The sequence below is a fragment of the Macrotis lagotis genome, chromosome 7, assembly GCF_037893015.1.
Source record: "Macrotis lagotis isolate mMagLag1 chromosome 7, bilby.v1.9.chrom.fasta, whole genome shotgun sequence".
Classification (NCBI taxonomy): domain Eukaryota; kingdom Metazoa; phylum Chordata; class Mammalia; order Peramelemorphia; family Peramelidae; genus Macrotis; species Macrotis lagotis.
Window position 1 is genome coordinate 88,765,200 of NC_133664.1, and position 23,249 is coordinate 88,788,448.

General features: G+C 38.0%; 1 protein-coding gene across 2 annotated transcripts in view; it reads left to right on the forward strand.

The window, feature by feature from the left end:
* CNPY1 (canopy FGF signaling regulator 1) overlaps positions 1-23,249 on the forward strand; it is a 199,254-nt gene that overhangs the window by 85,503 nt on the left and 90,502 nt on the right. Inside the window, exon 1 of one of the 2 annotated variants that reach the window (XM_074193289.1) lies at positions 9,193-9,414. The exons of the other annotated variant lie outside the window; for it this stretch is intronic. Within the exon in view, the coding sequence (XP_074049390.1) occupies positions 9,201-9,414 (214 nt within the window). The 5' untranslated portion in view covers positions 9,193-9,200. Of the gene's footprint in view, positions 1-9,192; positions 9,415-23,249 lie in introns of those variants that run through there. 2 annotated transcript variants of the gene reach the window in all.

A 23,249-nucleotide genomic window follows, 5' to 3' on the forward strand; every position in this document is an offset into this window, starting at 1 on the left:
TATATATGTCCAATAGAATTTTTATGAAAAAAGCATTTTGAAAATTACAAAGCACTAAAGAAATGTGAGCTATAAGTATTGTTATGCTCTTCACAGTCTATCAGAAAATGATATATGTCAGGAAAATAATGATAATAACACTTATAAAGTGCCTTCTACACTGTGCTAAGTGCTTTACAAATATTATCTCAATCAATTCTCTCAATGACCCTAAAACTTAGGCCCAAGTGTGACCAGGACCGGAGTAAAATATAATTGGGAAATGCTTTTTTTGTTCTGTTTTGTTTTGAATTTGGTTATTTGCAAGGAAATGTGGTTAAGTGACTTGCCCAAGGTCACAACAGCTAGGTAATTTTAAGCGTCTGAGACTGGATTTAAACTCAGGCCCTCCTGACTCCAGGGCCAGTGCTCTACCCACTTCACCACTTGGCTGACCCAATTGGGAAATGTTTTAACAAAATAAATAAAGAATCAGTACAACATAAGCAATGATAAATTGTAGTTTTCTAAGTCAGTATGCTGCTGCTCTTTCTGTTTGAGTTTGATACTACTGTTCTATGTGATCCTTCTACCATCATTTCCTCTCCCCATCAGTGGGACTTTGGAAAGCAGATGTTACAAGGAGTCATGAGAGGGAGGAGCTGCAGACAAGGTCTCTGGTTTGGAAAGAAGAGAGGGCAACATGGTGAATGGAGGGAATAGATTTCTATCTTAGTCTTATCTACCTTATCAACCTATAATCCTGCTCCATGAGGATAAACTAGTTATGATGAGAGATAACAAAGGTCCTTATGAATGGGGGTGGGGGGGTGGGGGGGGAGGAAGGATGGTCCTTCAGTTGTTCTTATCTTCCTTGAATTCTCAGTTCTTTTCTTACACTGTGATTCTTGGGTCCTGACTTCTTGAATATTTACCATAAAGAACTGTCCCACTCAATGAGACTACAGCTGATAATTTTCTTATATTATTTATATTCCTTTGCTAGCTCCCAACAAGAACACAAAGTAGAAGTAGGGGGAGGCTAAGCAAACTGCACTGTGCATTTTCTACAACTCCTGAGTTTGAAAAAGACTGTTTAGGAGAGCAGCACTATACCTGACTTTTTCAGGAAACTGGTAAGGTTTTACAGTCAGATGAGAACTCAAAACTGCTTCTGATCAAGTTAATCTATAGTACCTTTCTTAGAATGAGTCAAGAATTGAAGGAGGGGAGAAGGCGAGAAAAAAAGTCATGCATTCTCCAAATACCAAAGGGAAAGGGAACAAATATTTATTACTACTCTAATATGTATTTAATATAGTATGACCTCTATGTTAAATGGTTCTATCCATTGTACCATCTAGCTAGTATTTCCCCAATACTTCTCAGCAGATTAAAATACCATACTCATTAGGGTCACAGATTGTGATCTTACTGTTGGATAGGATTAGTTGGACACGAGAATCAACACCTGGTAGTTAAATTATCATAATAAGTAAAGATAACAAAGAGAGGGGGGAGGCATTGGAGAGAGTGTTGGATTTGAAATAAAGAAAAACTATCCCTTTGATGCCTACCAGTAAGTTTCTTAACCTCTCTGAATCTACAGGGTTTCAATGCTGATAAAGTCACAGAAGCACTGATGTAAGCAGAAACAAATGAAAGGATTTTCTTATGATGCTATTTTTTTCTTTTTCTTGTTGCTATTTAAATATAATCATAGAAAACTGAAAAGCAGTTCCACCCTCTGCCCAGAGTTCACACTGATCTAACACCCTTCACATAGAATTTAAGGATATATAGACCAAAGTTGCAGAAATCAGTTGAAATATCTGGAATGGTTAGCTCATTCCTGTTCCAAACAATAATTGCTACTACATTTCAAGAAGCTTCTAAAAATCCAGCCATGCTGATTGATGCCTGGGAGTTTTTAATTCCAACTGGGTAGTTGGATTGAAAGGATGATTTATTCCAACTGTTTTTAGGACATGAGCTCTAATGTCTGTCTCTCAGATAAGTCTGGCTTTAGGCCTTTTTTTTTAATTGACTGACTAGGTTGAATGAAGGACATATTTCCATTTGCCATGATCCCTTTTATCCTGTGAATCTACTCATGGCAGAATGTTGGCAAGTACTAACCTGGCAGGGGCACAGATGGTAAATGTGATCCTGTACAAGCAGGGCTGGCCTGACCAGGCAGAGCTATCTGTAGGGTAAGAATTTTGAAGGTGCTAGGAAGCCCTGATGATCTCTCCTTAGCTCCCCCACTGCCAAATATTCTGCTTCCCCCTGAAGATGCCTGACAGTCTACCAGCAGAGCTGTAAAATGAAGGGGCTGGACTAGGTGATTTCCAAGTTCCCTTCCAGCTCTCTTCTTTTGATTTCCTGGGGGGCGGAGGGAGGGGGTTAGGAGTTCACAGAATGAACAGTCTGCAGCATTTTCGTCATCTCTTCCCAACTCCTTCAGAAGGGATGCCCAAAGGAGAAATAAAAATGCAGAAAGGAGAAAACATAATGAGCTGGAAGATTACCAAGATGATGACTTAATACACTTCTCAAAATGTCCTTGCTGCTTGAAGACTTGGGCAGTATTATTCTACTAAACAAGTATATCTACCTATGGGGTCACATGTGAATCTTAAAAGACTTAACATTTCATAGTGTTGTAATGATCAACTAAAGAGAGCTAGGAAATGCAGTGAATAGAGTGAAAGACTCATTTTCTTGGGTTTCAGTTCATACAAGATTTTGTATCCCTCTTATCCATCATCTTTGTTGTTCCTCACAGGACAGTAAACATTCCATTGCATTCATGGACTAGAATTTAGATAGATGTTCCCCAGTTGATATGTCTACTTTGTTTCCAATTCTTTGGTACCATAATGAGCAAATAAGTAGTATTTTAGTATAAATGTAGCCTTTCTTTTTCTCCATAACCTTCTTGTGATATATGCCTTCTGAGGCAAAGAATAAGGATATTTTTGGAGTCCTTATTGGTGAAAGCCATAATAATATGGATCTCTTAAGCAGGGAAAAACCATGATGTAGGTATCCTGGTAAAGGTCGTGAATAATGTGGGTTTCTGGCAAAGTGTCTGTAGATGAAAGTAATAATGATAATAATAATATGGAGTCCCTATCAATGAAAGCTATGAATAACATAAATCAAAAGAAAGCACACTACCTGGAGAATAACTCAGGACTTCTGCTAAAACAGAACTGATATGACACCCAGATCTCTGGGACCCCAGACCAATAATGAGTAGAGTAAACCCCAAAATATCTCTTGATCCATATAAATGAACCCTATAACTCCTCCTCCCTTTGCTGATTTCTATAATTACCATGGGGGTTTTGGAGGCAGTCTTTGCAGAAATTTCAATATGTGGTCTAGCCATCAACCTAGACTGTCCCAATGTGAGTATCCCATTTTGATTATTAAGCTATTTATGTAATCAATTTGGAACTCCTGGCCTTTTTCTTCAGAATCAGATTGGACCTCTTGTTTGGGGGGAGCCTCGAATATACCACTGTGCAGGGATTTGGGGGCAAGTCATTGCTTTAATCACTGTATTTGCATTAGTTCATACTTTGTTCTAAAATGATTGTACTGATTTACAACTTTACCAAGAGTGTATGAATGTTCCTATTATCCTGCAACCCCTTCATCATTGACTATCTCCATCTTTTGGTCATCTTTGCCATTTTGTAGGCTGAAATTTCAGTGTTCAGTGTTCAGTGATTTATATTTCTTTGATTCTTAGATATCAAAATCATACTCTTTTAGCTAATTTTACTGCTATCCAGCTTCCTTTAGGAATTGCAGAATAAAGCTTGATAAAAAATAATCATAATTCTAAGTACTCAAGGTAATACATATTTTATATAGGAAAGTTTTTATTTCTTCCCACAGAAAGTACAAAATAGAACAAAGTAGATCAAAATAATTTAATAAATTTTCTTTCCATTATTATCTGACAGTCTTCACCCCACCATAACCTTAGACTCTACTTCTGATTCCCCCGTTTTGATAGATGAATCTTTTGTCTTATCTTGCTTCCATGTTACTTTCTGTAGTCTCCTCAACATGGCCTTACATGGGTAGCATTCTAGCACTCATTTGTATGTTGTCTTCCCCAAATAGACTTCCTTCCTTTCTCTCCCTTCCTCTTTCCCTCATCTCCCTCCTCCTCTCTCTCTCTCTCCACACAGGGAATCATACTTTTATCTATGGGTACTCTGCCCAAAGGAATATAAATTTTATTCACTGAAACTTATTCACAAGATATCTTGTGCTTTATGGGCTGGATTTCTTTTTTCCTCTTCCCTACCTATATATTCTACCATTAAAAAAAAAACTGAGATGAGTAACTATTTTGAACCAAGCATTTTATTTTTGACATCTTGAAATAGAGCACTGAAAACCCAGATTTTGATAAAAATCCATTGAATTCAAATGGAGCTACTAGACCATGTCTTAAACTCAAATTGCTTTGGCTCTCACAGATTGGCCAACAGTAAGACCCAGCTCAACACCATTACGTCATTGTTTGAGTTTTGGTAGCAGTTGTCTCTGTTTTGGCCAAATACTCTGAGTGTCTTCTCCTCCCAGTTTGTTTGTTTTTTTGCTTTTTGAATAGATAAAAGAGACCTTTCTTTTTGGGTCTCATTTCTTACCTAACCTCAATCACTGAATGGGTGTTGCTTTAGGTAAACTAAAACCTAGAAAAGCCCTTACCTTACCTTATAAAGGTCAAGATCTCCCACTGCAGCAGGGCTATCTCTAATTGTTCTGATCCATATCTGGCCACTGGATTTAGATGGCTCTGGAGGAGAGCATAAGACTGGTAAATATGCACAACCCTCTCACTCAAATTCAATTCATTTTTATGTCATGGCATCATCTTCCTGAAGTCACTGAGTCTCTTCAAGAACAAAGGAAAAATATCAATAGTCCTCAATTAGAATATAAACTCCTAAGAGCAGGATCTATCTTGTTTGTTTATATTTGTAGTCCCATCATTTAGCAGAAAGGGTTTAATAAATGTTTTGCCATTCATATCATCTATCTCTGTTCTCCAGGGGTTCCCAAAGTAGGGTCATTCCTGAGATTCTTTCAGGGGATCCATGAGGTCAAAACTATGTCCATAAGAAGAGGTTATTTGCCTTTTTCATTATCATTCTTTCATGAGTATACAGTGGAATTTTCTAGAAGTTACATTACCTGTGAATACTAAATATTAAGTAGCAAACATGAAGATTAGTTAATATCTTGTCTTCAGAATTGTACTTTAGGGGCAGCTAGGTGGTGCAGTGGATAGAGCACCGGCCCTGGAGTCAGGAGTACCTGAGTTCAAGTGCACCCTAGCTGTGTGGCCTTGGGCAAGCCACTTAACCCCATTTGCCTTGCAAAAAAACCTAAAAAAAATTGTACTTCAGCCTTACAAATGGACAAGTCAACAGATGTGGCTAGACTTGCTGTTTTGCTTATATTCATAAGGTTATCATCGTGAACTAATCTTTAAAGATTTTTTTTATGTAAATGCTTAGCAAAAACCACAACAGTTATTGAAATATTCAAATATTGAATCACTTTTTTGAATCTCATGGTTTATCCTGGAACAGCTATGTTGACATTTGCCCTGAGGGTAAAAAAGCAATTTGCAATTTACGCTAATTATATTTTGTTTTGGAAAATATAATTATTTTTCATCAAATGTGTTATTTATGTCAATATTTCATAGGTTTATTTTTAATGAATGAATTTGCAATATTTTATCAGTTTTAATTTCTAATATGGTAAAGATTGATTAACTTTTATGAGGATAAATGTGTCCTAAGACCAAAATGTTTGAAAACCACTGCTCTTCTCATCTCCAGTGAGTCTGGAACCAGACTCCACAGAGAAGACAGTCATCACATTCCAGTGACTTCTTCTTTCACCCCAGGAACCTGTATATGCCTTTAGCATTGTAATACTACCCTGTGTTTGTATTTCCTTGGAAAAGGAAACAAACTTGGGATTTCTAGAGGAACAACTGTTTTGCTATTGCACTATCTAAGTGATTTCATAGAGAGCAGAGAGTAAATTTGAGGATTTGGTTCTTTTATATCATGACTCTTTTCTTGGTTGTTTCTCTGACTTCAGAGCCATGTGCTTAATTCTTCCACTTGTCCATCAATTCTAAAAGAAATCCATGATATCCTCTACCTTGGATCCCACCTAAGGCCCAGATTCAGTGGAAATGTGACGTTAAGTACTACTTTTAGTCAGTTAAAAAAAAGAAATTACCATCTCTTATGTCCTGTACAATCTTAACTGATCCTTGTAAGCTCTGTACAGTTAAAACACTTACTCTTGACTTTCACTTTTGACCTGGGCCATGCTTTCACTGATGAGTTAAGCTTAACTTGGTGTGACAATCTTAAATCATAGGAAATGATGTTTTGGACTTAAAGGTCATGCTCTTTGAGACAGGAAAAACTAGTGCATAGACCATCACCTGTCTTGATCACTCCTTGGAGAGCCACCCCTGTGGCATGTGTATTGGAGAGTACTGGAGCCAGGAAGTATGCTCTCCAAGTGCCATCGTTGTTGAACCCACTATGAAAATGCATTCAAGTAAGAAGTCTTCTTTCCCCCAGCAGGATAGACACTCTCCATGGCATGGACATCATTTGAATCTCAGCCCAGTCTAGTCTCCTGGCTTTTTCCCTTTCACTCTTTCCCTCAGGCACCTCACCTAGTCCTTTGTTTTAATCTGTGAATTTTGCAGGCTTCTGTAATAAATTCTGAGCTATTTCAATTCCAGGGCTAGTAGTAAATACTTTTCACTTTCCCAAGAGTTCTCAATCTTTATTGGCAAAACCAATTTCTCGGGCAACAGAACCAAAGCCTATTCTGCCTCTAGTCTCAGCTCTTTCTGGAAGTTTGAAGCAGTTATCTCTTTCCTTTTATAGACCCAGTTCAAGGACTAGACTAGACTCCTTGTTTACTAACGGTCTAAACCAAAATCAACCCCAGGCAGTATCTGAGACTTAACTAACTCACCCTTAATGAGGCATTACTGACAAGTATCCCAGCCTTGGAGATGTCCTTAATCCTCTCAATGACATGAATGTGGATATGTGGGCATCCTCCAGAGGGAGATAAAATCAAAATCCAGAGTGAAGGTTCCATTGAATTATGTGATTGATGGGTATGTTCATGCCTCATCAAATTGACTGGGTCTCCTAATCAAACTTGGTCATACATTTCCAGGAATCCATTTTAACTTAAATGTAGAGACCATTGCCTTTAGTCAACTGGAGGAAGAGTCATAGGATTTAGAGCTAGATGGTTTTTAGAGATTCTCTTTTTCTCTTTCTCTTTGTCTCTCCTATCAATGAAGAGAAGTAAGGGACTGACTCAGTTTACATGGTAGTAAGTAAACAGATTCAGGGTTTGAAACTGCATTTTCAGACTTTGAATCTTAGTGTCATTTTTATGCCATGATATTTTCCTATAGATCTGACCCATTGACTTATGATTTGTATATTAGACTGTGTTAACAAATGATCTTGATTTGACTATATCCTCTCATTATGCTCTCAGCCCCTTACTCAGTGTCCCTGAACTGAGCCACCTTTTCTTCATCCCTTCTCCTTATTTGTCCCCTTTTCTCCCTAAGTTTCAGTTTCCTCTGTGCTTAAGGAGCTTGTGAAAATAGTATTTACCTCATAAGGCTCTTCCAGGGATCATGTGAGATAATGGCTTTGTGAATTTTAAGGTACTATACAGATGTCATTTATTGATGGATTTGGACTTGTGTTGGACTTGGAATCAGGAAGAATTTGGTTGAAATCTTGTATTTAATATTTACTGTGATCATGGTGACCTCTGATCCTCATTTTTTTCTTCTTTGAAATGGAGATATCAATAATATTTGATGACTTTGATGACCATATTCAAGAGAAAATCTTTTTGTTTTTATTATGCAATTAAAAGTAATAGATTTAATAGTGGGAATTTCAGTATAGGTAGGAACCATGACTCCAAGGTTGGTCAGTGGCAGAATGAAAATATTTTGGGGTAGTTGGGGCCAGGCCTTACTGAATAGATACCCAGACAAAAAAACTGCAGCTAGGAGCTGACTCACAAATTCTCCCTCTGGGGAGATGGTGACAGTTATTCAAGGCTAAAGGGCATCAAGCTCCAGGTGATCACTGAATTACACTGCTTTCCTCTGATTTAGGTTTACCAGTTCCTGGCAAGAGCTCTCCATTGCAGAAGCAACAACCCACAGAACTCCCTCCATGCATTCTCACCAAACCTGTCTTTCCTAACTGATCTTTAACCACTTGGAAATAAATGACTCTGAGCCACGGGATTCATTATTATTGGAGTTCAAAGTATAACTAACAACCTATAGAAGATGTCTTCTCCTAGTCCCATACTAGGAACCCTTCCCATACTCACCCCAGCCCTCAGGCTTTTACAGGACACTTCCTATTCAAACAATTGCCTTTGATTTGTGAATCAGTATTCCATTTCCCCTCGGGCATAATCCCCTTAAGGGATTCTATGGGTTTGTATATTTGCTGAGAGAAAGGGGAAATGAATATCAGGGCCTGGAGGAAAAAGGAACTCCACTGGGACTTCTTGCTCCTTATTCTTTCTCTAACTGGTGGGCTGGACTCAGGGTACTCCCTTATTAGTTTAGATTTGGTGTTGGAATAAATGAAACTTTGGGGTTTTTTAAGCTTTATTTTATTTTTCCAATTACATGCACAAATAGTTTTTCATAAATGAAAAATAATTTTTTCAAAAAAGAGTGACAGGGTTGAGCCTTGGTCTCCGGGACCAATCAAGTCCCACAGATAATTTTCTTGAACTTCAGCTCAACTTACATGGTGTGTGTGTGTGTGTGTGTGTGTGTGTGTGTGTTGCAGACTGGTAGAAATGATCCTATCACACCTTTCCTCCAAGGAATGCTAAGGTTCTTCAGCCTGGTTGGGCTAATGCACAATCTAGGAAGCCATCTCTGTCCTATTTTCCCTCTTTCCCCTCTCTACCTTCAATGGTTCACAGGTAGAGTCAGGGCAGTGGAACAGATGCAGCTGTACAGATAGCTTGTGGTCCTGGCCCCCAGAGGCCTAGGGGTGGAGAAGGTGGCAGCTGTGTCTCCTAGGTAATGCACACACCCACGGGGCTGGGCTGGTCAGGAAACAGGAGCCCTTTGCATGCCATTTCTATCTCTGTTTTCAGTAGTTTCCAGACAAGGCCAGGTCAGTTCAGGAAAAAGCTCACTCTCTCCTTCACTCAGAGACTGTGTGGCCCTCAGCCTGGAACAGACCATGAGATCAGGGCTGCTTCCTTACAGGTTGTTGCTGCTGCTTATCTTTCTTTCCCCTACTCCTGTCAAAACTGAAAGAGACCGAGATGTGTTCTGTGGAGGTAAGTCCTTTCTGGCCCTAAGGGCTTCCATTGTTCTCTGCAGGGGCTGCCAAAGAAAAGGGGGAAGGAGGCGTGGCTAGGTGGTGCAGTGGATAGAGCACCGGCCCTGGACTCAGGAGTACCTGAGTTCAAATCCAGTCTCAGACACTTAATAATGACCTAGCTGTGTGGCCTTTGGCAAGCCACTTAACCCTGTTTGCCTTGCAAAAAATCTTTTAAAAAAAAGAAGAAGAAAAGGGGGAAGGAAGCTTGCTACCGCTGCTTCAGTCTCTTGCCTTACTGACTTGTTTTGTTCCAGGTCAGACCAACTCAATTATAATAGTACTTATATTGATAAAGTATTTTATACATATATTAACTCATTTGACCCCCACAAAACCTTTGGGAGTTAAATGCTATTATTCCCATTTGACAGATGAAGAAACTGAGAATGGTTAACTGGTGACTTATCTGAATTCACACAGCAAATTAGATGTCTATGGAGAGACTTGTACTCGCATCTTCCCAACTCCAAGTTTAAAATTCTGTCAATCACTAAATAGAGTTTTTTCAGTTAATTAGCATTTATTTTCTCTCCTCATTCCCTTTCCCACTACACATGAAAATGAACAAAGGAAGAAAATACCTTTATAACAAATATGCACAGTCAAGCAAAACAAATTCCTGAATTGCTTATGTCCACAAATAAATTTTTCATCCTGCATATTGACTCCATCATCTCTTTGTCAGGGAATAGACAGCATACATCATAATCCCTCATTTATTGCATTGACTTAAGTCTTTCAAAGTTGTTGCCTATGTGGCAACATTTATTAATCACCTATTTATTTATTAATCATGTATTATATATCAAATGCTATGCTATTCACTACACCAAACTCTTCTCAAACTCTCTACACTCAACTGTCAGAATAGCAAGTGGCAGAAAAATCATTTGGGTGGGCAGCTCAACTCATTCAAATGAAAGTAGTGTTACATCTTCTCTCTCCATCACTCTTGGTTTGGTTGCTTTATCTCCAAGTCAACCTGAGTGGGTTTAATGCTACCTTCTTCCTATTGTGGTCAAATGAAAATCTTCCTTATTTCCATCTTAAACCTTCATGGAGTTCCTGGAAATAGAATCACACAATATGGGGAATGGGGTGGCCAAAGTTTTTACTTCTAGTGACTCCTGAGTGATCTTCTGCCTTCCAATGAAGAGACATTAGGATGAAATACTGGACTTTATAATTTTGTTGGGAGCTTCCAATTATATTTATTAATTATTGGATATTTTTAGAAATAGTTAAAAGTATAGAACTTTGGCATAAACCTATATATACTTTGCATTGCATGTGAGCTCTTCATAAACATATATATATATTATATATATCTATATATCTTTTATTCCCCAGGTGTCCCAAGAGCAAAGGGTTATATAAGCATTATTTCAACCATATATATTATAGACTATTCAATGGTTAAAGAAATCAGACAGTGTCTAAAAGAAATAAGATTATAAGCAGGTCAGAATATAAAGTTAAGAATAAGACTTTTTCAGATTGTCTGAGCTCACTAGTTTCAAATGCACATCAGGAAGTTGATCAAGCTTATAAAGGATTGAAAAAAACTGTGACAAAGATGAGTGAGGCCTTGAGGCTGTGGTAACTTCTCTGAGTGGCTCCCAGCTTATAGCTCAGTCATCCTGCAGGGGAGTTCTTCAACCTTCTGGAGAGAAAAGGCATTGAACAGATTGCTGGAGATCTAAGTTTCCTGAAAAGAGGAGATGACTGAGCCAGAGAGCAATAAGAAACAGAACCACAATGTGGAGGAATACATCTAGACCCTCAGCAAGTGTTTGTTTGCATCTCCTTTGGTTTTTAATGATCATGATTCCTTTTAAGGAACCTTGGATGAAAGTGATACCAATCAATCAACAACAATCATAAGAGCAGTTATATGTCATAGTAACTAGAGTACTTGTTCTGGAGTTAGGAAAACTGAATTCAAATCCCCCATCAGATACTGGCTCTCTGTATGCCCACATGCAAATCACTTAATTGCTGTCTGCCTCAGTTTCCTTACCTGTAAAAGGAAAAAGCAATAGCACATACTTCCCAGAGTTGTGTTGGAATAAAATAATGTTTAAGTACTTTACAAAGTTTAAAACACTCTATAAATGCTAGCTATTATTATTACATAGTATTTAACATTTTGTAAATGTTATCTCAGTTGATCAACAATCATTAAGTTTCTGCTCTGTGCCAGTCCCAGTGATTGGTGATTTCATTTCAAATGAGAAGACTCTATCAATGCAGGTTGACAACTTCTCTGGAATAAGTTGTCCCAGTGGCTTAGGGCAGAGGTGTCAAACTCACAGTTTGTAGGCTGAGTCAGATTAAAATACAATTGGGAAACATTTAATAAAACCAATAAAAATACAGATCAACAAAGATAATGATGATTTGTTGTTTCTAAGTCTACATGAAGTCCACAACAATCCTAAATTTCAGTTGGACACCCCTGGTCTAATGCACAGAGAGATGAGTAACTTGCCCAGGGTCACACAGCCAATATGTGTTAGAAGAGGGTCTTTTAGCCACTTCTTCCTTCTTTCATACCAGTTCTCTGTTCATCCAAACCATGTGGCTAGAAATTTAAAAACAGAAATGAAAGTCTCTGCCTTCACAGAGCAAGGGGGGGTTGGGGGTGGGGGGGAAGACCTTGTTGAAATAGAGCCTTTCAGGTGGCATTCTGCTCTGCTGATTCAAATACTTTTATTTTTCAGTTAATAAAAAATGAGCACAGTGGGATCTTATAAACTATATATCTGGTAGTCAGTTTTTGATGATAAATTTGTGGAATGTTGTTGGCAAAAGCCCTTCTATTCCCTTCTAATGATCATAAAGAGGATGACTTTGTTGTTCTTGTTAGTGATGGTGGTGATGGTGATGATGTGTTTATATATGTCTATCTTTTGATCTGTCTGTTTGTTTACCGTTATAGATTAGACAGCTAGTGGGTACAATGGATAGAATCCTAGACCTGGAATCAAGAAGAACTGACTCAGATACTAGTAGCAATATTATTCACATAATATCTTTCAGCCTTAGTTTACTTATCCATAAAATGGAGATTAGTAATACCACCTACAGGGTTGTAGAAAGAATCAAATGAAACAACCTATATGGAGTGTTTTGCAACCTTAAAGAACCTTGTAAATGCTAGCTATTATATTATTATCATTATTGATGATGATAATGATGATGATGATGTTTGTCCTTCATTTTCAAAGAGGACCATGATATCAAGGAGGTAATGTCATGAAAAGCACATGAATTAGATTTGAGTGAGGGGTGCTGTGCTAGGTGACCAACCTCACTTTCTCCTTTGGAGCCCTCTAGGTCCAGTGATCAGAGATGCAAATGAAGATGGCCCCAGATACAAGGCAATCAGGGTTAAATGATTTGCCTAAGTGTCACATTGTTTATAAAATGTCTGAGGCTGAATTTGAACTCAGGTTCTTCTGACTTCAAGGCCAGTACTCTATCTACCAGGCCACGTAACTGCTTGATTATTATTAATCAGTAAATATTCATAATTGTTCAGTCATTTCAGTTGCGTTCAAATTTTCATGATCCCATGTGGAGTTTTCTTGGCAAAGATACTAGAATGGTTTGCCATTTTACAAACTCATTTTACAGATGAGGAATCTGATGTAAATAGGGTGAAGTGATTTTCCCAGGGTCACACAACAAGTAAGTGTTTGGGGTCATATCTAAATTCAGGAAGAGGAATTTTCCTCCTTCCAAGCCCAGTGCTCTATCCACTGCACTATGTGCCAGGCAATGGGCTAAGCCCTGGGAATACAAGAGAGACAAAAGTCAGTCTCTGCTCTCCCCTGCTTATAAACTAAGCTAGTGGGGAAGACAATGCTAATACAAGTGGAATGGTAGGCACAAAGATCAGAAGTTTCTGTTGTACTTTTTGTTGTCTTTATTTTTTTATAACAATGAAGTTCAAGATTTTTCCTGTTCCACTTTACTATCCATTGATTATTGATTCTTCAAAGTCCTCAAAATCATGCTGCTTCCACTATCGATCCCCTTTGTGTATGCATGATCTAGTCTGATTTTTTTTTCCATCTCTTTAGTACCAGCATTCTTCAGAGTCAATTCTATCTTCTGCATGTTACAAAAAATTCTAATTTGGTTGATGAGTTGTCTGGATACATAGTATCTCTATAGACAATCCCCTTTTCTTCTCTGTTGTAGGTCAGCAACAACAGGAAAATTTTTTATTAAAAGATTTTAATTATTTCGAGTCTTACAATTTTTTCCCCCCATCTTACTTCCCTCCCCCCACCCCCACCCCCCACATAAAGCAATTTGTCAGTCTTTACTTTGTTTCCATGAACAACAGGAAACTTTATTGAGCCAGCTGGGTGGCACTGTGGAGAGAGCAGGGGGGTCAAGAAGGATCCTAGAGGCAGAAAGATGCAAATCTGGTCTCAGACATTTGCTAGCTGTATGACCCTATGCTAGTCACTTAACCCTATTTGTTATTTCCTTATTTGTAAAATAAACTGCAGAAGAAGATGGCAAACCACTCCAGAATCTTTACCAAGAAATTGCTAAATGGGATCACAAAGAGTCAGACATGACTGAAAATGACTGAACAACAACAATAGGACTAACTGAGGCCATTCAGGGAGTTTAAGGTTCTGGACTGTAACAAAAGGAGACACTTATAGACAATCTATCAGTTAACTTAACCATAGATTGAAAGGACATTCAGCAAAGGTGAGACATTGGATCAATTGGATATAATGTCCCTACTTCTGTTTTTGTTGTGATTGTGGGTCAGAAGCATGGGTTTTCCTCCTAAGGAGGAAACTGATTACTGATCTTTGCCCTTTTGTACCCAAATGATCACAAAGCTACACCAAATGTTAGCATCTCAGATCCATGGACCAATTAAATCTGTAGAAAGTAGGATTTTAGTTGTAACTTAAAGGAAGCCAGGGAAATTAGTAGTAATTACAATGGAGAAGGGGAGGGGAGTATTCCAGGCATAGATAGCTAGCCAGAGAAAATGAGACATAAAGTATCTTGTTCACAGAACAGCCAGAGCGCCAATGTCAAAGAGCATAGGGCAAAGAATAAAGTGTAAAAAAACTGGAAAGGTAAGTGGAGGGGGGGTATTATGGAAGAATCTGAATGTCAAACACAGTATTTTGTACTTGATTCTGAAGTAGAAAGTCACAGGAATTTATTGAGTATGAGAATGTGTGTTTAAGGGGGGAAAGGGGTGACATGATTGAACCTGGGTTTTAGGAAGATCACTTTGGTGGAGTGGGGAGAAACTTGAGGCAGGTGAACTTATCATCAGGTTATTGCAATATTCAAAGGATGAGATGATGAAGCCCTATGCTAGCGTGGTGACTGGATCAAAGGAGAATAGGATATTGTAAAGGTGAAATGGGGAAACCTTGCCAATAGTTTGGATATGAGGGAAGGGATGGAAGTCACTGAGGATTCCAAAATAATGAACTCAGGTTTTAAGCCTGAGAGCTTGAGAGGACGATGTTCCCCTCTACAGTAATAGGGAATGTGGGAGAAGGAGGTAGGGGAGGATAATTAGTTCTGTTTTGAACATAATAAATTTAATAAGTAAATTAGATATCAGTTCAAGATGTCTGAAATTAGAGGTTGGTAGAGATTAGGGCAAGAAAAGGTATCAACAACAGAGTTGATCGTTAAATCCATGGAAATTGATAAGATCACCAAGTTCAAAGGGAGAAAAGAAGAGATCGCTAAGGGACATCTACAGTTAGAGGTTGTGATCTGGAGAAAGTTCCTGCAAAGCAGACTGAGAAGGAGCAGGCTGATAGGAGAGAATGATGTCCCTGAAACTAGAGAGAAGGAAGTATCAAGGAGGAGAGAAAAATCAACAGTGCCAAGGGCTGCAGAGAGGTCAAGGAGAATGAGAAAAAGCCATTGCATCTGGTGAATAAGAAGCTCATTGGAGAGAAGTTTTAGTGGAATTATAAGGTCAAAAGCCAAATTGTAAGGGGTTAAAAAGAGACTGTGAAGAGAGAAAGTAGAAACCCCTGAGGTAGTCTTTTCAAGCAGTTTAGCTACAAGGGGCAGAAGAGAAATGTCTCCTAGTTAGAGGAGACATGGGCATGTTTGTAGGTAGAAGGAAATGAGCCAGGAGAAGAAAAAGAGACTGAAAATAATGGAAATAGTGGCAGAAGAGTGACAGAAAAGACAATATGTTTGAGGAGACAAGATAGAATGGGATTGAACAAGTAGAAAGGTTAACCTTGGTAAGAAATAAGGCTACTTCATCATGTGAGAATGAAGAATAAGAGGAAGAAGGCATGTGAGTGATAGGAGATGAGGAAGAGGGGAGAAGAAGGAGCTCATAGCAAATAGTCTCAATGTTTTCTGCAAAATATGAGGCAAGGTTTTTAGCCAAGAGAGTAGGGGGAAGAAGAATCATGGGAATTTTGAAGAGGGATAAAAATATTTGAGAGTCACTATGAAGAGTGGAATAATGATAAGGGAGACAGCTAATAGTAGTGAGGGATCAATTACGGTTATATTACATAAATTTTCAGTGAATCTAGTAAGAACAGTTGCATGATTTTCTTCAGCAGAATATGTGTAGGTACAAAGACTGACGAATGACAAGAATGATCCAAAGCTCAGACTTAATGGGGAAAATTGATTGAATGATATGGGAGTAGGGATTCAAGGGAGGGAGCAGTATAAACTTGAACTAGTTTACCAAAGAGTTAAAAATAGAAGAAGAGGAGAGAGTGGCTAGTGCAGAGAAGATACAAGGAAGATACAGGAAACTGAGGGGTCAAGAGATAGTAGGTCATGATTGGGTAAAGAATTAAAGTTTTGTATTGGAAAACAATGGGAGAGTTGAAAAGCCAATGAGTTATGGCCCAGTGAAGGTATTTCAGAATTCTTGAATAAAGGTATGAATATAGAAGTATTGTGTGTGTGTGTGTGTGTGTGTGTGTGTGTGTGTGTATGTGTGTGAGAGAGAGAGAGAGAGAGAGAGAGAGAGAGAGAGAGAGAGAGAGAGAGAGAGAGAGAGAGAGAGAGATTCATTTTGGATAGTTCTCTTAAAGTGTCCATCTTCTCTTTGAAACAAACTCATTTAGGGAAATGGGTAAGGCTGTCTCATTCCATTTGGTTCAGTTCTGGAAGGTCTCACAGATAACTCTGAATATTATCAGAGGATGAGACTGTAAGTTAGGAGGCAATGTCAACTGTTAAGTGACCTGAAGCAATTCTCCTAATTCTGCCTTACAAATAAGTAAGGCACAAAAAAACTTTACCAGCCCAGAGGAAAAAAAAAATTAGTTGCTTTTCTTCCTTCTTTCCTTCCTTCCTTCCAGGAGTTATACCAGAAATAAAACTCATGAAATCAGCATTCTTTGCAGCTCACAACTCAACTAAATTCAACAAACATTTTAAAAATGTTTTATTGATGCCTTTTGTTTTTATATCATGTTTCCTTCAATTTTCATCCTTGCTCTTCTCTCCGACATTGAATCCTACTTTGTAGCAAAGAAAAATAGATAAGTAAAAGTAAGCAATACAGGGATAAAATGAGATAACATATGTAAAGTACTTTGCAAACTTTATAGCTCTGAATAAATGAAAGTCATTATGATTCTGTTTCTTTGTATAACACTCTCCCCTCATAATCCCTCACCTCTCAATAGAGGAGGGAAGTGTGTTTCTTTATTCATTCTGCAGATTGTTATTATTGTTGGGTTGTTGGTATTTCCAATTCTCTAAAAGGAGATTACTTTTTCAATGATGATTTCATTTTTATTGTTATAGTCACATTGTTCTTCTGAGTCAGTGTATTTCACCTACAATAATTCATATAATTCTTCCCATATTTTTCTGAATCTCTCATCTTTGTCATTCTTTATTCTACAATAACATTTCATTGAATTCACATACCATGATTTCTTCCATCAAGCTCCATTTGGGGACCCACTTTGTTTCCCATTCCTTGCTATGACAAAAAGTGTTTTATGAATGTCTTGCTATATATTAAAGGTTTTAATTTTGACCTTCTTGGAATACACACACACACACACACACACACACACACACACACACACACACACACAAAGTAGTGAAATTTTTGGGTTAACAGGTATGAACAATTAGAAACTTTTCTAGGAAAAAGTCAAAATTGTTTTCTAGAATAATTGGGCTGATATGTAAGCTCCATCAATAGTGACTGTTTGTGTGTACCATCTTCCAGACTCTTCCAAAACTGTTTCCTTTTATTGTTATCTTTGACATTCATAATAGCAAAACACTATTTAGCATTCGTGACATAAAGATAAGGTCAGATATTGTTACTTCAAGGAATTTTTAGTCTGATAGCAAAAAAAGCAAGTGTCCTGGACCCTCACTGCATTTATTTATGAGACTTTGTTTTGTTATTTCTCCTCCTATCCCTTGTAAAGGTTAGTTCTTTGATAAGGTGGAATTAGGAATTCCTTCCTTTAATATCATATTAAAGATGATTAGTTGATGCTTTTTTACAGTTCATATATCTGGCTTACACTCTTAGTTTTGGTTTTGCAAAAAGGGAGAGATGAAATGCAGGAGGAAGTAAAGAGAGGAAATAAAAAACTGGTAAGGGAAAAATACAATACAATACAAATCTGATAAGGGGAAAAATACCTCAGTTTTTTGCACTTTGCTTTATTGTGCTTTACAGATAGTATGTTTTTCATAAATTGAAGATCTGTGGCAACCTTGCATCAAGTAAGTCTATTGATGTGATTTTTTCCAATTGCATGTGCTCACATTGAGCATGCGCTCACATATTTCCAATAGTATGTGCTCACATGTGAGCATGTGCTCATATATATATATCAAATTGTGGTAATTCTCACAATATTTCAAACTTTTTCCATTATATCTATTTTGATGATTTGTGATCAGTGACCTTTGATGTTATTATTGATATTGTTTTGGGGCACTATAAAGTATACTCATATAAGACAGCAATTTAATCAATAAAAGTTGTGCGCGTTCTGACTGTTCTTGTCTCTTTTCCTCTCTGTGGACCTTCCTATTCCCTGAGACACAGTAATATTGAAATTAGGCCAGTTAATAACCTACAATGATCTCTAAGTGTTCAAATGAAAGGAAGAATCAATTGATATTGCAAACTTCATTGTCATCTTATTTTAAGAAATTGTCAAAGTCACTCCAACCTTGAGCAAGTACCACCCTAATCAGTTAAACGGCCATCAGCATTGAGACAAGACCCTCCACTGGCAAGAAGATTACAACTTGCTCAAAGATCATGGTCAGCATTTTTTAACCAGTATTATTAAAGTAAGATATGTAAATTTTTGTCATAGCACTATTGCACACTTAATAGACTATAGTATAATGTAAAATAACTTTTATGTGTACTGGGAAGCAAAGAAATTTTTATGACTTGCTTTATTGTGATTTTCACTTTATTGTGATGTTCTGGAACCAAACCCACAATATCTCTGAGGAATGTCTGTAGTAGGGAAGATGATATCCAGAGATTTTGATTGAATTTTCTGAGACAAGCCTGTCTGTCTTCAAGACTCTCTAGGGATCCACTTGTCCAAGGAGGCAGCAGCCAGTGGAAACAGAATGCGAGCAGTACAAACTCTCTGGGTCAAGTTGGGAGTGGTAAGAATGAAAAAAGGCAAGTAAAGTGTTGGAGGAGTTCCTAGATCAACCTTCCTGGCTCCAGTGAATTCTTAGGTCAAATAGAAACCAGATCAGCCCACAGATGCATAAGACAAAAGCTCAGTATATAGCTAAAAATCTGAACTTTGCTTGTATGAATATTATGAGTTCTGTAGACTCTGCAGATCTAAGGAGAAGACTTTTCCCCTATGGAGAAATCAAAACCCAAAGTAATCTTATGATTTGGGAGGCCTATATAGGTCCATGGGGGTGGGGTGGGGAGTGTGACTTACCAGAAGAAAAAAAGGGGGAGAGTTACTTGATTCTCTTGTGAACCTTGGTAGTTTTACCTCATAGAGCTCTCTCAAACTTAGAACAGTCCTCTAAGTCTGAAAGACTACATCAATCCAGAGAAGGGACCTGTGGAAAGAGAAGGTGAAATGTTTTAACTATGAATTCAGGTGTACTTTTTTTGTCAATACAGTCAAGGTCTCCTGATTCCTAAAGCTCTGGCTCACTCCCATTGGGTCCAATCCTAAGGGCCAACTGCTATAGATCATGTTTTACTGTTTGACTCAATGACCCTACCTATAACAGTGTGATGAAACCTATAAATTCCTTGCAGAAAAATGTTTTCTTAACATTTATAACTCAAAAACATCTTAAATTCCATTAGAACTTGGGAAAAATGAAAGTATAGCTTTTTTCCCCCATTCAAGTTCACAGACTTTCTAAAATCATAAAAATTATAATAACTAACATATATGTATATATGTATATGTATATATGTATGTATGTATATATATATATATATATATATATATATACTGTGCTTAAAATTTTACAATTATTATTTTGTTTGATCCTTACAACTACCCCGGAAATAGGAGCCAATATTATCCCTATTTTATAGAAGAGGAAACTAAAGCAATCGGAGATTAAATGATTTGTTCAGGGTCACAGAGCTAGTAAATGTCTGAGGTCACATTTGAACTCTGGTCTTCCTGACTTTAGGCCTGGTGCCCTATCCAGAGTCAACAAGCTGCCACTTATCTTTAAAAGCTGACTAACAGAGAAGTTAAGTAACTAGCCTAGGGTCACAGAGTATGTTTCAAATGCAGAACTTGAACCCAGGTCTTAGTTTCAAGGCTAGCTTTCTATTCAGTACTCCGAAAACATTCAGTCCAGTAGCCATCCTTGGGAACTAGTGAATAAATGATCCCTTTCTTACAGAATTTGCACCAATTGAGCCATTCACAGACATATTGGCAAGTTGTAAAAAAATCCATTTGTCCTCTTCTGCCCCTTTCCCCGTGCCATGTTATGGCACCAGCTTCTAACTTAAAGGATCACACTGTTGATATCATTCTTCAAATCCATGTTACTAAAGGAATCTCCTTCTAGGAGGCTAGAATATAGAAATAAGAAACTCTGGAACTCAAAATTACCTATGAAACAATTCTGAAGACTGCAACAATCTGCTTTTGGGTCCCCTCCTCTAAGGCCTCATTGCAACTACTTGCTTACTTCAACCATATCCTTTTTGTTTGTTTGTTTGTTTGTTTTTAAAGTCAGCGGAGTTAAATGACTTGCCCAAGGTCACACAGCTAGGTAATTGTTAAGTGTCTGTGGTCTGATTTGAACTCAGATCCTCCTGACTCTATCCACTGTGTCAACTAGCTGCACCCATAGCCATAAGAATTCTCTCAATTCTCCCTGCTATTGCCATATTGGGAGAAGATGAGGTCAAGATCAGGCACTCTGATTTCAGAAAAAGAAAAAGAAAGGGAGATGGTGGTAAGGAAGTTACCTATGAGGTTACCTGGACAGCTAGGTAGTACAGTGGATAAAGCACCAGTCCTGGAGCCAAGAGAACCTGAGCTCAATTCTGGCCTCAGACACTAGACAGTTACTAGCTGTGACCTTGTCACTTAATCATGATTCCCTCACACCCAGGGCTTTCTCCAGTCAGTCTTGATCCATATCTGACCACTGGACCCAGATGACTCCAGGGGCGAAAGTGAGGCTGGTGATTTAGCACAGCTCCCCTCAGTCAAATTTAATTCACTTGCTTGTCATGGCATCGCCTCCCTGATATCATGGTCTTCTTCAGGAAAGAAGGACAAACATCCTAGTCAAGAACAAGAAGCTTAACAAATACTTCACCATTAAGTGGCTAGTAACTGCTCTTGGGAGGAAGTTAAGGGAGATATCCCTTCCTTTACCAAGTCCAGAAGAAAGCATAAAGGTAAAAGTGAAGAGAGATTCCAGAAGAGGAAAAAGAACTTGTGCACATGAGTCTCAGAACTTGAAAGGAAAATCCTTCTGCAAGAATCTATTCCCTTTACTCATAGTTGTCAGTCATTTTCCAAGCAGTCTCAGTCCCTGGAAATAAATAAAAGTTTAGGGGTTTAGGCTGAAGTCTTAGCTCAAATAAGATAATATTGTATGTAACACAGTGGAGAACATACAATAGAAACTTAATCAATGTTTGGTCCCTCCCAGTTTCCCTACCCCTCTTTCCATGGGTCCAGTTAATCCAATAATGCATATATATTTCTATGGATACCCAGTAGGCTTTATGTATCCTGGCATAAGGGGAAATTGATCAATTTTGTCCCTGATGGACCTGATTTAGTGGTATGCTGGATTCTGTTAATATAGGATCTTTAGAGTCAATTATTAAATTTTTACCATGATCTTTCATACCTTAGAAATGAACAAAGGCTACAAATCAGGTCTTGATTTATTGTTACATTGATTGTCTAGACTCAAGAAATTGATGGTAAAATGTTAATCATGCAGAAGAGACTCAAAAGTGTATTATGGGGGTGGCTAGGTGGTGCAGCAGATAGAGCACTGGCCCTGGAGTCAGGAGTCCCTGAGTTCAAATCCCACCTCAGACACTTAATAAATAATTACCTAGCTGTGTGGCCTTGGGCAAGTCACTTAACCCCATTTGCCTTGTGGGAAAAAAACCTATGGTTATATTTTTCACCCTAGAAAGTCAATTGTTAACATTTATTATCATACCCCTAACAATGAGCTCTCCATTCAAATTGATGTTTGTAGGCCATAGTGATTTATTTTGAGATATCTGAAGAATACCACCCCATAGAGTGGACACTGCCAATATTGAAAAGAGTACCCATTTTCATTTCCCATGCAATTCTTTTAGAATAAACTGCTGCTAGGTATACAGTGACACCTTGCCTCTGCTCTTTCTATCCAGACAACTAGGTTCTCCATTGGAGGTGAGAGATAAGCCTATTTTCTCATGCAATTATTTTTTAAAAATTTAATTAACACAGGCATACCAAAAAAAAAGATTAATGAAAATATTGTACTTAGATAAATCAGCTATCTTCTATGAACTTAGAGTTAGAAAGGATCTTAGAGTTTATCTAATCCAATTGCCTCATTTTATAAATTAGGAAACTGAGGCCTAGACAGTTGAAGCAGTAAAAATCACATAGATAATAAGTTCTTAAATTTGAACACAGATCCTTTGGCTCTTAATCCCATGCTCTTAGTACTATACAGTTAATTTCATGAGTGTAGATGTCACAATCATCAATAAAGAATACTATATTATGCAAAATGTTTAAGACCCGCAAGTTTCTATTCACTATTTTAGGCACTGTGGGAGCATACAAAACCATAAGCTAAGGTCTGGACCCACAAGAAGCAGTCAAATAAATTGGGGAGCATAGAAGTTATCTTTGAGATGTAAATGAATTCTGCCAGAACTTAGTGAGATCTAAGCATTATTTATTGTGTATAATGTTTGTCCTTCATTTTCAAAGATGACCATAACTATCAGGGAGGTGATGCCATGAAAAGCTTGTGAACTGAATTTGAGTGAGGGGGTGTTGGAAGTCACCAGCCTCATTTTCTCCTGCAGAGTCATCTGGGTCCAGTGGCCAGATATGAATCAGAATGACTGGAGATGGCCTGGATGAGGGGCAATCAGGGTTAAGTAACTTGCCCAAGGTCACATAGCTAATAAGTGTCAGAAGTTGGATTCTAACTCCCATCCTCCTGATTCCAAGGTCAGTGTATAGACATGTAGTAGAAGGCTCTGTAATATTTCTGTAGGATTGAGAAGTAGGTGGAGAATACGGA